Source organism: Myotis daubentonii, chromosome X, assembly GCF_963259705.1.
Source record: "Myotis daubentonii chromosome X, mMyoDau2.1, whole genome shotgun sequence".
In the NCBI taxonomy this organism is placed as follows: domain Eukaryota; kingdom Metazoa; phylum Chordata; class Mammalia; order Chiroptera; family Vespertilionidae; genus Myotis; species Myotis daubentonii.
In genome coordinates this window covers 128395238-128409988 of record NC_081861.1, presented here as the reverse complement: position 1 = coordinate 128409988, position 14751 = coordinate 128395238, and the positions used below count along the sequence as shown (strand labels likewise).

The 14751-nt window shown below is 45.2% G+C and overlaps 1 protein-coding gene across 3 annotated transcripts in view; it reads right to left on the bottom strand.

Moving 5' to 3' along the window:
- Window positions 1-14529, bottom strand: part of MAP7D2 (MAP7 domain containing 2) — a 110771-nt gene extending 96242 nt beyond the window's left edge. The window contains exon 1 of one of the 3 annotated variants that reach the window (XM_059680481.1): window positions 14243-14529. In XM_059680481.1, coding sequence (XP_059536464.1) covers window positions 14243-14375 — 133 coding nt within the window. In that variant the 5' untranslated portion in view covers window positions 14376-14529. The remainder of the gene's footprint in view (window positions 1-14242) is intronic. The other 2 variants (XM_059680480.1, XM_059680482.1) reach the window with 2 other exon arrangements.
- Window positions 14530-14751: the final 222 nt, after the last annotated feature.

Sequence of the window (14751 nt, the reverse complement as noted above, 5' to 3'; positions counted from 1 at the left end):
CCTTGGGAAAGACAACAGCATGCAGAAGCTAGAAACCAGTTCTTTACTCTGGTCCTGTTTTTATTTTCATTTTTTATATGTATTTTTCTTGATTTCAGAGAGGAAGGGAGAGGGAGAGAAAGAAACATCAATGATGAATCATTTATCCGTTCCTCCTGCACACCCCACACTGGGGATTGAGCCCGCAACCCGGGCATGTGCCTCAACCAGTAATCAAATCGTGACTTCCTGGTTCATAGACACTCAACCACTTAGCCACACTGGCCAGGCTGGTCCTGTTTTCAGTTGGGAGAAACCCTACCTGGAGCCAATGATGGGACTGAAAAATTTCCCTGACACTTCTTACTATCCAAGGAGCGTATACTGAACCAGCTACTAATGACCTGCCTCATGGAGGAGTGTACAGTTGGGCCAGGGCAGAGGCATGTAAACAAATATTTATAAATGTAATACTGATAAGTTGCAATAACGCTATATCGGAGCAAAGGTGGATACACCACCTGGGGGTGGTGGCTGTGTCTGTGCCCCCACATCGCCCACTAGAATGGCTAAAATTAAAAAGGCTGACAATACCCTGCGTCCATAAAGATGTGGAGTAACTGGAAGTCTAATGAAAAATGGTATGGCCATGTGATAGGCAGAATAATACCCCCCCAGAGATATCCACATTCTAGTCCAGTGATGACGAACCTATGACACGCGAACTCATTTTTTTGGTTGATTTTTCTTTGTTAAATGGCATTTAAATATATAAAATAAATATCAAAAATATAAGTCTTTGTTGTACTATGGTTGCAAATATCAAAAAATTTCTATATGTGACACGGCACCAGAGTTAAGTTAGGGTTTTTCAAAATGCTGACACGCTGAGCTCAAAAGGTCTGCCATCACTGTAATCTAGTCCTTGGAACCTGTGAATGTTACCTTATGTGACAAAAAGGCATTTGTAGATGTGATTAAGGCTCTTGAAATGGGGGGATTACCTAGGGTTTTCCAGGTGGTCCCCATGTAATCACAAGGGAGATTAGGAGAGTTAAAGTGAGAGAGAGAGGAGATGTGACAATGAAAGCAAAAGTTGGAGAGAGAAGGATTGGAAGGTGCTACACTGCTGGCCTTGAAGGTGGTCATGAGCTAAGGAGTGCAGGCAGTCTGTAGGAGCTGGAGAGGACAAGGAAAGGGATTCTCCCCTAGAGCCTCCAGAAAGGCTCTGCTGACACCTTAATTTTAGGACTTCTGACCGCCAGAATTATAAGACAATTCTGTTGCTATAAGCCAGTAAACGTGTGATATATTTGTTATAACAGCAATTGGAAACTAATTCCAACACGTTTGGAAACGTGTTGGCACTATCTGCTAAAGCTGAACATGTGCCTATCATAATGCCCAGCAATTCCAGTCCTTGGTATGTCCACAACAAAATGCATCTGTATGGGCACCAAGAGATGGGTACAGGCATGTTCATTATAGCAGTTTTAGTCAAAAGAATAAAAAGCTGAAAATAACCCAACTGTCCACGAGCAAGAGAACGGATAAGACAAATTGTAGTACAGTCACACAATGTTATAATACTCAGAAATCAAAAGAAATGAAAGCTTGAGATCTGTAACATGGGTAAGCCTTACAGACATAATGTTGAGTCAAGAAAACCAGACACAAAAAAAGTATATATTTGGTGAAAAAGTTCTGGAGATAGGTCATGGTAATGGTTGCACAATAATGTGAATGAACTTAATGCTACTGAGCTGAACTCTTAAAAATGGCTAAAATGGTAAATTTCATGTTATATATATTTTGCCAAAATAACAATGTACATACTATATGAATCTATTTTAATAAAGTTCAAAAACAAGCAAAACTAACTCACAGTGAAAAGAGGTGAGAACAATGGTCACCTTTGGGGGTGGGGGAGTATGGTCTACTCTAGGTCTAGGAGGAGGCACAAGAGAACCTTCTATGTGCTAAGAATGTTTAGTTTTTTAATCTGGGTGTTGGTTACAAGGGTGTATATGGAAACATTCATTAGACTGTATGCTTCAAATCTATGAACTTTTGTTTCCAAACGCCAACCCCAAGTTTATTTGATTTACTTGTGTTAGTGTTATCAAACTGTAATGGAAATGGAAAAGAAAAAACCACCAAAGTGTACATGGTCGAGGAAGGCTTTAGGGAAGAGGTGAGGTGTGAGCCACATACTGAAGGATGAACATGGCAGACACAGAGAGGAAGGGAAGAGCATGTGGATAGTGAGGTTCAAGTGCATGCAAGGTATCCTGGACATTACAAGCATGGAGTGGTCACTGGCTAGAGAGAGGGGGCTGGAGAGATAAACAGGAGCCCATCCCAACACGCCTGGGAATCCCCATCAGTAGTGTAGACTGTACTCAAGCTAAGCAGATGTTAGAGGAGGTTAAGCCAGAGAGTGACATGATGGATCCATGACAGAGAGGGTAACACCTGGACAGAGGAACAGAGACAGGGTCTGACCCAGGCGACAGGGATGGGGTCATGAGAAATGAAGGAGACAGAACTCCCTGTCTTGGATGTGATTTGAGAGGGGTCCGGGAGGCTATTAAGTCTGCTGCCTCCAAGCCTACAATGGCTGGTGATTCTGCTAACACAAAGGGTGAAGACCAGACTGCCCCTCCCTCTGCCTCCTGGGTCGGCAGTGGAGGATCACAGCATCCGGAGTTGGAAAGCACCAGTCAGATTTCCTAGTGTACCATCTCACGTATAGACAAGCACCCAAGTTCTTTTCATAGGCCAACACCTGAGGCCACAGTTTGTGAGGAACAAGCTGGAACGAGAGAATTGAGGCTTATCTAGTTGAGTGAGCATGTCCTGGAGAAGAGGGAGCATGACTCATTCAGCTGTGGCGCCCAATGCCCCTCGCCAATCTTACCTCCTACCACAGCCTAGGCCTGTGGTCTCAGTCCCTGCCAACCTCTCACTGGAAAAGCTCTCCCCACAGCCCACCCAAATGCTGTCCAGCTAATGGTTCCATCTAATGGTTTGGTAATGCCTTGTAAGTCAATCTGGTTTCTCTTCCAAGTTGTACAACCCAAACTTAGGGGTTAGCTGACCATGGGCAGCCCAGGGCTCCCGGGAGACAAACATAAGTCTTGGCTTCTAGGTTCCATCACTGCCCTGCAGACCTGATATGAACCACAGGAGCTAATTGCGGGTTCTGATCTTGGTGGCCTGCACACATCTGAGCATTGTTGAATGACAAGTGCCAGTACCAGAGGTTGTAGAGGAGATGCCGAGAACAGATGGGTTTGAAGTGACTTGTTTAAGGCCTCATTCCTCACTTTTTGTTCCTTATCTAAGTCCATCTAGTTAACTGCACAGTCCAATTCAGGAGCCACTACCACATGCAGCTATCTATATTTAAATTATTTAAAATCAGATACCATTAAAAAACCAGTTTCTCAGTATACATATAGAACAGATGCAGAACACTTCCATCCTCACAGAAAGTTCTACTGGACAGGGCTGCACCTGTGTGTGGTATCTCCTTTTTAAATTAGCATAATCATAAGAGGCACTCACTCTGAAATCATCTTTACATGCCAAAGTGGCAAGAATCCACTCAGCTGGTGTGGGTCAGTGTTGAGCATCAACCTATGAACCAGGAGGTCACAGTTCAATTCCTGGTCAGGGCACATGCCTGGGTTGCAGGCTGGATCCCCAGTGTAAGGTGGGCAGGAGGCAGCCGATCAATGATTCTCTCTCATCATTGATGTTTCTCTCTCTCTCCCTCTCCCTTCCTCTCTCTGAAATCAAGAAAAAAATATATATATTTTTAAAAATCCTTTTAGCCCTAATCGGTTTGGCTCAGTGGATAGAGCGTCGGCCTGCGGACTGAAGGGTCCCGGGTTCAATTCCAGTCAATGGCATGTACCTTGGTTGTGGGCACATCCCCAAAGGAGGGTGTGCAGGAGGCAGCTGATCGGTGTTTCTCTCTCATCGATGTTTCTAACTCTCTATCTCTCTCCCTTCCTCTCTGTAAAAAAATCAATAAAAAATATATTTTTTAAAATCCTTTTAATTTTTAAATAATAAAGATAAAATTACGGCCGAAACCGGTTTGGCTCAGTGGATAGAGCGTCGGCTTGCGGACTGAAATGTCCCAGGTTTGATTCCGGTCAAGGGCATGTACCTGGGTTGCGGGCACATCCCCAGTGGGGGATGTGCAGGAAGCAGCTGATCGATGTTTCTCTCTCATCCATGTTTCTAACTCTCTATCTCTCTCCCTTCCTCTCTATAAAAAATCAATGAAATATATTTAAAAAAAAGATAAAATTATGTACCACAGAGGACATTCAACACTCCGTAGTAGAAAGGCACTGAATCTTCTTGAGTCTCTCAGTCGAAATTGAGAGAAAGTAAAAGACAACGGAAAGCTGAACAGGGTAGGGTAAAATAGTCCATGTTGCTATCTTTTTTTTTCTTTTAATCTTTATTGTTGAAAGTATTACATAGATCCTCCTTTTTCTCCCATTAACCTTTTCCAGTCTGCTCCTGTTCTTCCCCCGCCCCAGGCCCTCACCACCCCATTGTCTGTGTCCATGGGTTAAGCATGTATGCATACAATTTCATTGGTTGATCTCTTCCAACCCACCATGCCCTGCCTTCCCTCTGAGGTTCAAGTCTGTTCATGCTTCTATGACTCTGGGTCTATTTTTGATCATCAGTTTATTTTGTTCATTAGATTCCACGTATGAGTGAGATCATGTGATACTTATCTTTCTCTGACTGGTTTATTTCACTCAGTATAATACTCTCCAAGTCCATCCATGCTGTTGCAAATGGTAAGAGTTCTTTCTTTTTTATTGCCACGTAGTACTCCATTGTGTAAATGTACCAGTTTTTTTTTTAATCCGCTCATCTGCTGATGGGCACTTAGGCTGTTTCTAAGTCTTGGCAATTGTAAATTGTGCTGCTATGAACATAGAGGTGCATATATTCTTTCTGATGGGTGTTTCTGTTTTCTTGGGATATATTCATGTTGCTATATTGACTGTTCTGCTATTAAGAGTTAATCTCATCCTAGAAGATTAGGGATATGTGGAAATTAATGGACCATTAGTGAGAAGCACTTATTCTTTAGAAATAATTTGTGACTGACGAAAACAAAATCAAGTGAAGTGGAATCAGGGTGGGTGAGAAGGGAAACAGAGCAGGGACATGTTTTGCAGTAAGAAAACTGCAATTACTATCAGTAATTTTGTCAAGAGAGCTTTTAGTCTGAAGATGTAACTAAAACTGATTACATAATATTGGTTACTAGCTAATAAAAATGATCATTGTTAAATTGTGTTCATAACACACAACTCCACGGCGGCGGGGGGGGGGCAGGAATAACCCAAGCTCGAGGAAAGCTTTCACAGAAGGCCATCACAATATTTCACTATCAATTATCATCCTGGACTGGTGCTCAAGAGAACTGAATACACAATGAATAAAATAGAGAAGAGGAAACCCTCCTAAGAGATGACACTACCTCCATGCACAAGGACTGTGCAATGCCAAAAATGCATGCCCATGTGCTAAGGAAAGAGAACATACAGGAATCTGGGGATGGGGGTATAAAAAATAAGCATAGGAGAATCCTGTTTTGCCCAGGTCACAATTCAGATGGTTATTTCAAGTGAAGGGCACACATTAAAGTGTTCTGAAACAGGGATAAAACCTGTTCAATAAAAGACTTTAGCCCTAGTCAGTGAGGCTCAGTGGCTTGATTGTCATCCCATGCAGCAAAAGGTTGCCGGTTCTTTTTTTTTTTTTTCTTTTTTAAACTTTCACCCAGCCGGTGTGGCTCAGTGGCTGAGTGTTGACCTATGAACCAGAAGGTCATGGTTCGATTTCTGATCAGGGCACATGCCTGGGTTGCAGGCTCAATTCCCAGTGTGGGGCGTTCAGGAGGCAGCTGATCAGTTTCTCTCTCATCATTGATACTTCTATCGCTCTCTCTCCCTCTCATTTCCTCTCTGAGATCAATAAAAATATATTTTTTAAAATCTGTTTTAAAAAATACAACTTTTTTTAATGTGCGATACCACTTCTGGGAATATATTCTATGAATCTTGAAACACCAATCAGAAAGAATATATATATCTCCGTGTTCATTGCAGCAATATTTACAATAGCCAAGATCTGAAAACATCCCAAGTGCCCATCAGTAGATGAGTGGATAAAAAAGCTGTGGTGCATTTACACCATGGAATACTATGCAGCTGTAAAAAAGAAGTATGTCCAAAAAAAAAGAAGAAGAAGAAGAAGAAGAAGAAGAAGAAGAAGAAGAAGGATCTCTTACCCTTTGAGACAACATGGAGGGACCTGGAGAGTATTATGCTAAGTGAAATAAGTCAGTCAGAGAAAGACAAGTATCACATGATCACATGGAATCTAATAAACAAAATAAACTGATCCTGAGCCACAGAAGCATGGAACAGACTGCAAGATCTCAGAGGGAAGTGGAAAGGGGAGTGGGAAGAGACTAACCAAAGAACTTATATGAATAGTAGAGGCCTAGCATGTGAAATTGCATGAGACCTAGACCTACTGCGCCACCGCAGGACCCCAGGCCCCACCGTGCCACCACGAGGCTGAGACCTGCTGTACCATGGGACCCATCAATGCACCTCCTGGTGACTGGTCGTTTGGTCGTTATGGTGTTATGGCCACTGGCCTTTTACTAGTATAATATAGATATGCATAACCCATGGACACAGACAATAGCGTGGTGAAGGCCTGGGGTGGGGTGGGAGCTGGGTTGAGGGGGGCAAAAGGGGGGCAAGTGGGGGGCATCTGTAATACTGTCAACAATAAAAATGTTTTTTAATGTTGACATTATGGCAGACATCTCCCATTCCCCCCCCCCCCCCGCCCCCGCACCACCACTTTGCTCACCTCCATCTGCGTCTGCCTCCCCCTCCCTTGGCTTTCACCACATTACTGTTCATAGGGTATACATATATGTTTCTTAGCTAATCCCTTCACCTTCTTTATCCAGTCACCCTAACCCCCTCCCCTCTGGCTCCCACCAGGCTGTTCCATTTATCCATGCTTTCAGTTCCATTTTGTTCAGTTTACTTTGTTCATTAGATTCCACATATATTTGAATTAGTTGTTTGGGGTTTCTTCAAATATATTCCCAGAGTGAGGGCATCCATCCTGTCAGCCAACCTGAACTTGTTGGTCACACCACCAGCCCTAGCAGGGAAGTGACCAGACCTCACCTCACAGAGCCCATCTCAACCCAGCAGATGGGATTCCCACTGGACACAACATGGAACCTGGAGACCCCGAGCCAGATACTGTTGTCTTCTCCTTCCACTTCCAATCAGTCAAATACCATGCTTTCCCTTGGTCCCAGCTCAACAATGACCACCAAGTCAAGCCCACCCCCTTGCCACAGCCTGTCTGGTCCCCAAGATGATGGTCTGTATGAGCACCTTGCCATTTGCCCATTCTGGGGAAAACAAAAGCAACATCTTTCCCCAAGGGCCTAGGGGTCCGGGCCCACCTGGCCTTATTGTGGGTAGGAGAGACCATTTTGTCAAACCGTCTTTCCATTTCCACTAAGCACTGCCTCACAGAGACCCAAGGCGGACTGAATAGCATAGCATATCCTGCACTTCATCCCACACTTGATGGCACAGTGATTGACCACCTCAGTACCAGCGTGCCCTAAGTGACCATGGGCTCATTCTAGACCAAGAGAACCTTCTGCCAGGATGGAAATGTTCCCGGTCAGTGCTGTCCAATATATCAGCCACTAGCCACAGTTGGCTACCGAGCACTCGAAATATGGCTGCAAGTGTAAAATACACACTGGTTTTGGATAACTTGGTGCAAAGACTAGAGATCTCATTAATAATTCTTTATATTAATTAGATGTTGAAATAATATCTTTGATACCCTGGGCTAAATGAATAGTATTATTAATTTCACCTGTTTGTTTTACTTTTTAAATGAAGCTATTAGAAAATTTAGGATTACATTTGTGACTAGCATTCTCTGTAGTAGCCAGCATCAGCCTACACTATTAGTATTTTTCTTTAAATTGAATTTTCATTTTAAGATGTTTCAAATACACACATGAAATTACAGCTTGATGTACTAGATGTAGTTTTACAATTAAAGAATCTACAGAACTTTTTTAAAAATATATTTTTACTTATTTCAGAGAGTAAGGGAGAGAGAGAGAGAGATAGAAATATCAATGATGAGAGAGAATCACTGATTGGCTGCCTCTTGCACACCCCACACTGGGGATCAAACCCACAACCAGGCATGTGCCCTGACCTGGAATCGAACTGTGATCTCCTGGTTCATAGGTCAATGCTCAACCACTGAGCCACTGCAGCCGGGCTACAGAACTTCTAATGTAAAATTGAAGAGATAAGTTTGTCCATGTGTAATTAAAACCCTCTTGTGTTCAACACCCTTTCGGAAATGCTAGCCCAGGGCAGAGTTACTAATAGAGTGGCCTGTGGACGGGTGCCAATCTCCTTATTGTTCCTTTCATCCACAATAAGGACATAAATTGAAAGCGTACATTTAGCCCTGGCCTGTGTGGCTCAGTTGATTGGAGCGTTGTCCTATGCACTGGAAGGTCAGTGTTTGATTACCAGTCAGGGCACATGCCCAGGTTGTGGGTTTGGTCCCCACTTAGGGCAGGTGCAGGAGGCAATTGGTTAATGTGTCTCTCCCACATAGATGGTTCTCTCTCTCTCTCTCTCTCTCTCTCTCTCTCTCTCTCTCTCTCTCTGTAAAAAAAGGAAAGCAAGTGTACATTTAAAAATGTTTATAGCAATTTAAAAAGCTATTGTTACTGATTTCAGAGAGGAGGGAAAAGGAAGAGAGATAGAAACATCAATAATGAGAGAGAATCATTGATCGGGTGCCTCCTGCATGTCCCCCACTGGGGATTGAGCCCACAACCTGGGCATATGCCCTGTCCGGAAATGAAAGCATGACCTCTTGGTTCATAGGTCAACACTCAACTACTGAGCCACACTGGCTTGGCTGTTTATAGCAATTTGACAGAGTAATGGGATATCCATTGATATTTTGGACCTAATATCTAATCTAATTTAATATTTAAAAATTGGGACTTGTATTTTCCATGTCTTTTATGTTTGATTTTTCTAGTAAGTCTTTTTATTGTATTTTATTAAGAAATTGGTCAACAACAGATTGGAAATTAGAAAAAAAAACAAAAAAACAACTGGTCCTTCACCAGAGTTAGTTTGAGACATACTGGCCTACACTATAAGAGAGCATTTTCCATGGGCGTTCCAGAGTGATGACCGAAGAGCTACAATACTCAGTCATGCCCAATGCAGTGTCCTAAGGCGATCTTCCAAATCCTAACAATAAAGATTGGCCTAGAGGGAGGCTAATTCCTAGCCAACCAGAAATCCTGTTAAACGAACTTCTCTTCCTCTAAGCATTTTAGTTAATAAGATTTTTGCTCTAAGAAATGGGGATCCTCATCACCTTTGGGGAGAAAAACAACTGTGTACTAAGGAAAAGACATACGAAATCCTCATAAAACATGGATTGACAGTACTGAGCTAGATCTTGCTTGAGAGAGGGCTACATGGCCCATGTATAAAAGGAGTTGGTTATAACCCATCTGGGAAGGCACAGCAGCACACACTTGGGTGTGAGATCTGGCTTGCCACTTACTGTGTGACCTTGAGCGAATGACTTGACTTCTCATAACGTCAATGGATTTATTTGTTGCACTAGAGAATCTCCAAAGTGAGAGATGCCTCTTCTTCCACAAGGTACTTACCACTCCTCGCATCAAGAAAAGGAGACTATTTTCCCTCCCCTTGAATGTGGGCTGGCCTTGTGACTTGCTTTGACCACTGAATGCAGCAAAAGGGATATTCTGGGACTTCCAAGCCCAGGCCTTAAGAGAACTGGCAACTTCTGCTTCCTCACTCTCAAAGCGCCACTGCCACACTGAGTTCAGGACAGACTCCCTGGACCATGAGAGGCTTTTAGGACATTTCAAGCCTACTGAGCTCCCAGATGGCTGCAATGGCAGGAGCCACTCAGCTGACACCACAAGGACTGGAAGAACTGCTAACCGCTCAACTGAACCCAACCAACCCCAGAACTGTGAGAAACAATAAACTTGCAGTGATTTGTTATATAGGCATGGATAACTAAAACATCTCTAAAAGGAGGATTAAAACAGTATAAATCCCTGGCCGGTGGCTCAGTTGGTTGGAGCATTATTCTGCACATCAAAGGTTGGCGGGTTCGATTCCAAGTCAGGGCAGATGCCCAGGTTGTGGGTTCCATTCCAATCAGGGCTGGTTCGGGAGGCAATCGATAGATGTTTCTCTCTTACATCAATGTTTCTCTCTCTCTCACCTTACTCTCTATAAAATCAATTTTAAAAACTTTTTTTTTAAATAAAGGGTGTTTGGGTCAGGCGGGTATGGCTCAGTGGTTGAGCATCGACCTATGAACCAGGAGGTCATGGTTCAATTACCGGTTATGGGTGAGGTCCCATGTAGGGGGCGTGCATGAGGCAGCCAATCATTGATGTTTCTATCTCTCTCCCTCTCCCTTCCTCTCTGAAATCAATTAAAAAAAATGTTTTAAAGTGTGTTTGTGAGGAATAAAGTAAAATAAAGTGTGATGAGTGGTTATAATGTTGCTTAGCATATCAGTGCTTGACAATGAGCGGCTGTTACTATCTGAGGAGCTAAGGTTACCACAAGTGCAGTAGGTGAATGGAAACTTCCCACAGGCACATTCAGGTTCTGAGGGCTCAGGCCCTGAGCGACAGCACAGAAGGTGAAAGGGAAGGCTTAATTCATAGTGTGAGAAGCCTAGAGGAAGTGAACCCCAGAAGAGTAAAAGGGATAGGGGACATTTCAGACTGAGGGGAGCACAGGACTATGTGACACTGAGGCAGTCCAACAGCTGAGATCTGGTAATTCTACCTGCTGGTTAAAGGTATTTAAGCAGATCCAAGCAACAGGAGCTGGCTCCTCCTTCGTTACACCGTGCATATAACACAAGCACTAAAAAGAACAATACATTTGATAATTTCCACAGGGGAGGTAATTAAAAGGAAAGAAAACATCACTGGAGGACAATGGGAACACATATCGGATTTTGATATCAGAAGAAACTGTTGCTAAAGGAAACAACCAAGAGGTAGTCCCTTGCCGCCTCCTCCTGCAATACCTCCCAGAAAAACCACTCGCCAACTCATCTCCATCCCCCAATGTGCCCCCATGAAATAGAGAGCCTACATACCACAGGCCTTTCCATCTTTTCTGGCCCTCACAGCACTCAGCACAAACTTAGGAACAAAGGTTGACCTCAAGAAATGCAGGGTTGCCCCGGTTTCGCTCAGTGGATAGAGCATCAGCCCTCAGACTGAAGGGTCCTCAGTTCGATTCCGGTCCTGGGTTGCAGGCATGATCCCTGACCCCGGTTGGTAGGGTTCCTGCGGGAGGCAACCAATCAATGTGCCTCACATCAGTGTTTGTCTCTCCCTCTCTCTTCCACTCTCTCCAAAAAATCAATGGAAAGATATCGTTGGCTGAGGACTAATAACAACAACAAAAAAATACAGGGTTGAATCTCATTAGGAATGATACAGCCTTGCTTGACCAATGAATGATCAGATTCTGGGGTGGATTATAATAAAACCTCAATAATCAAGACATTTCTGAGGATGGCATTTTTCTAAATACACAACCTCATGATCCCTCAAACAGAACAAATCACAGTACTACCAGGCACCAAAACTGAACACTCCACTTTTTCCCCACCAGCCCTAATGCACACAGAAGTTGAATATTTTAAACCTTCACACGTCTTTCCATATTTCCAATTTCAAATGAAAGAAAATAGCTTTAAGCTCATCTTGCTATCAGTAGAGTGCATTAAATGGTTCTACAATAAAGTTTCCAACTAGAACTTGGTAAGAATGCCCCCTTATTAAGTTCCTTCAAATAAATTAAAATCCCACAGATATATTGCAGGTCTAACCATACAGCCCCTCCCTATCTCTAAGCACTGAAATAACCTATTATTTAAGCTCTCAACCAAATAAAAATGTGAGCTTCAATAACCTCCCCTTCCCAATGTTTGTTTCTACTAGGTCCCCCTCCCTCACAGCTTGTTCTGATGGGTGAGTGGGTGGTGAGAGGAACCAAATTTTTAACCCCAAAGTGTGTCTTTTGAGATATTGATTTAAACTGGTTATTAAAAACCAAAAACCTCAGAAAGAACTTTTGACCGCCCCCCCCCACTTCCTGCCTAGAATAATTCAGATAGAAAAATCTGCTTCAGGAAGCGAATCAAGCCCTAATCGGTTTAGCTCAGTGGATAGAGCATCAGCCTGCGGACTCAAGGGTCCCAGGTTCAATTCCAGTCAAGGGCATGTACCTTGGTTGCGGGCACATCCCCAGTGGGGGGTGTGCAGGAGGCGGATGATCGATGTTTCTCTCTCATCGATGTTTCTGTCTATCCCTCTCCCTTCCTCTCTGTGAAAAATCAATAAAATATATTTTTTAAAAAAACAGGAAGCGAATCAACATAATCACTTCAGCAACATATGAATTAGCACATGTGATAGACAGGAAGAAATGTAGCAAAGCCTGTTCCCCTCTGTGTTCCATTGTTTCTGGGTGGCCCAGTAAGAATTTGTTTACCATATGTTTGCTCTTTCTCCTACCTGTGATTTACCTACTTCCCCTTTGTGATCCTGGACCCCCAGGTCCCCACCTTACCCCTTCTCCTTTGTCCAGAATGGCATATAAGCCTTAACTGCCCCATGCCCCATTTGGGGTTTCATACCTTAAGACACCCTGCCATGTAGATTTGTAATAAACTTTGTATATTTTCTCCTGTTAATCTGTCTCTGTTAATTTGATTACTAGCCCAGTTGGAAGAATTTAGGTGGGAGTAAAGTTATTTTTTTATGCCCCCCACAGTGCATTCTGCGTTCTTCCCTAGCAGATGCAGCCCAGTTTCTCAAGCAAAAAGGATGAAAACAGAAGTACATATTTATAGTATTTATATCACTATCCTGATGTTTGTTAAATTCTGCCTTAAAAATATGAATGATGAAAAACACAAACTGGGAAAGATTTAAGCCACCTCCTCCTAAGAGTGATGCAAATGAAGGCTCAATCACAAATACACCCTCCCAATGAAAAGCATGTTTTAAGTGACTACAGAACATTTCCCTTGATTTGTTTCCCTTCCTTGGTACACCTTATATAAAATAATTATTCACTATGCGCTAGTTCTTCGAATCCTATACTTAAGATCTGTGAGCTTTGGTGGTACGCATGTTATACTGCAGTAAAAAAATGTGTTTAAAATAGCTCACCTTAACTTAAAAAAAAAAAAGGCGTTGCCAAGAAAAACAGCATGAAATCAGTTTCCTCGTCACTTACACCCCCACACTACCTGCAACCACTTTACAGAACCTTAGAAGACGCGCGACCTGCTTATCTAAAATTCTGCTAAATGTCCTCAAAATCTCCCCCTGCTCAGCTCATTTCTAGGCAGCCAATCCGGGCACCAGCCATCCCCTCCATAGGTTCTAGGAGCTGCAGCCTCGCGGGCCTGGAGACTCATTCCTCGAGCTGCCTTGTGAGGGGGCCGCGGCCCCGCCAGACCCCTGGGCAGCACACGTAGGCGGCAGGGAAACCCGGCCAGGGGCGCCCGCCCCGCCACCCGCCCCGGCCAGTGGGTGACCCACGGGTTCTGCCCCCGGGGACGCCGCAGAGCAGGCAGCTGTACCACCTGCGCATCCCGCTGCAGACGTCGCTCGTGCGTTTCCCTAGACGCAGAGTGGGCGGGCGCGCAGGCCCGGGCGACCCCCCGCAGCCCGCTGTCCTTCCGAGTGCCCCCCACGCGGGCGGATCACGAGGAACCCCCTACCCCGGGCATCAAACGTGGTCTTCGGCACCCCACGGCAAACATATTTGCCACCCATCCTAAGCCACCCCAAGCTCCCTCACTCACTCACTCACTCCAGCCAAGAGAGGACCCTGCCAGCCCGGCAAGGGGCGCGGCCCCCCATCCAGTGCCCAGCCAACCCCAGGCAGAAGAACACTGATCTTACCTCCACGCTGCGCCCCCACCCCGAGCCCTCCAGGGCCGCTGCCCAGCGCGTCCCGCAGAGGGTCCGCCCGCCCCCAGGGGTCTGAAGCCCACGCAACCGCCGAACCCGGGACTCTACCTGAAAACCGATGGTTGGGCGGCGAGGTCCGCACCCCGTTTGGTTCAGCCATCTTCCCGTGGAGCGGGGAGCCCCGCGCAGTCCCCTGCGTCCGGGCTCCCGTGCCGCCGCCGCCGCCTTCGCCTTGCTCCATCTGGATGCGCTGCTCGCACGGGCCCACTGCCCGCTGCCCGCGCCCCTGCGTCGCGCAGTCCTGGCCCTGCAGCGCCCGCGTCCTCACCTGGCATGCGCACTCCGCGTGCACGTGCGATGTGCGCACCGGTTCTCACGCCGCGAACGCGCACACCGGGCCTCACGCAGCAGGCGCGCACCGCGTGCACGTGCAAGGTGGGGGCACTAGTTCTCCCAGCGCCCGCACATACCGCGTGCACGTGCGTCGTGCACACCCACCAGTGGAAACACACCTCTCCATGCAGCGCACACTCAAAGCGTTATACAGTTTTTCACACAGCGTGTGAGCAGCGCGCACACACACCATGTGCACGAACGTGCTCACTCAGCACGCATAT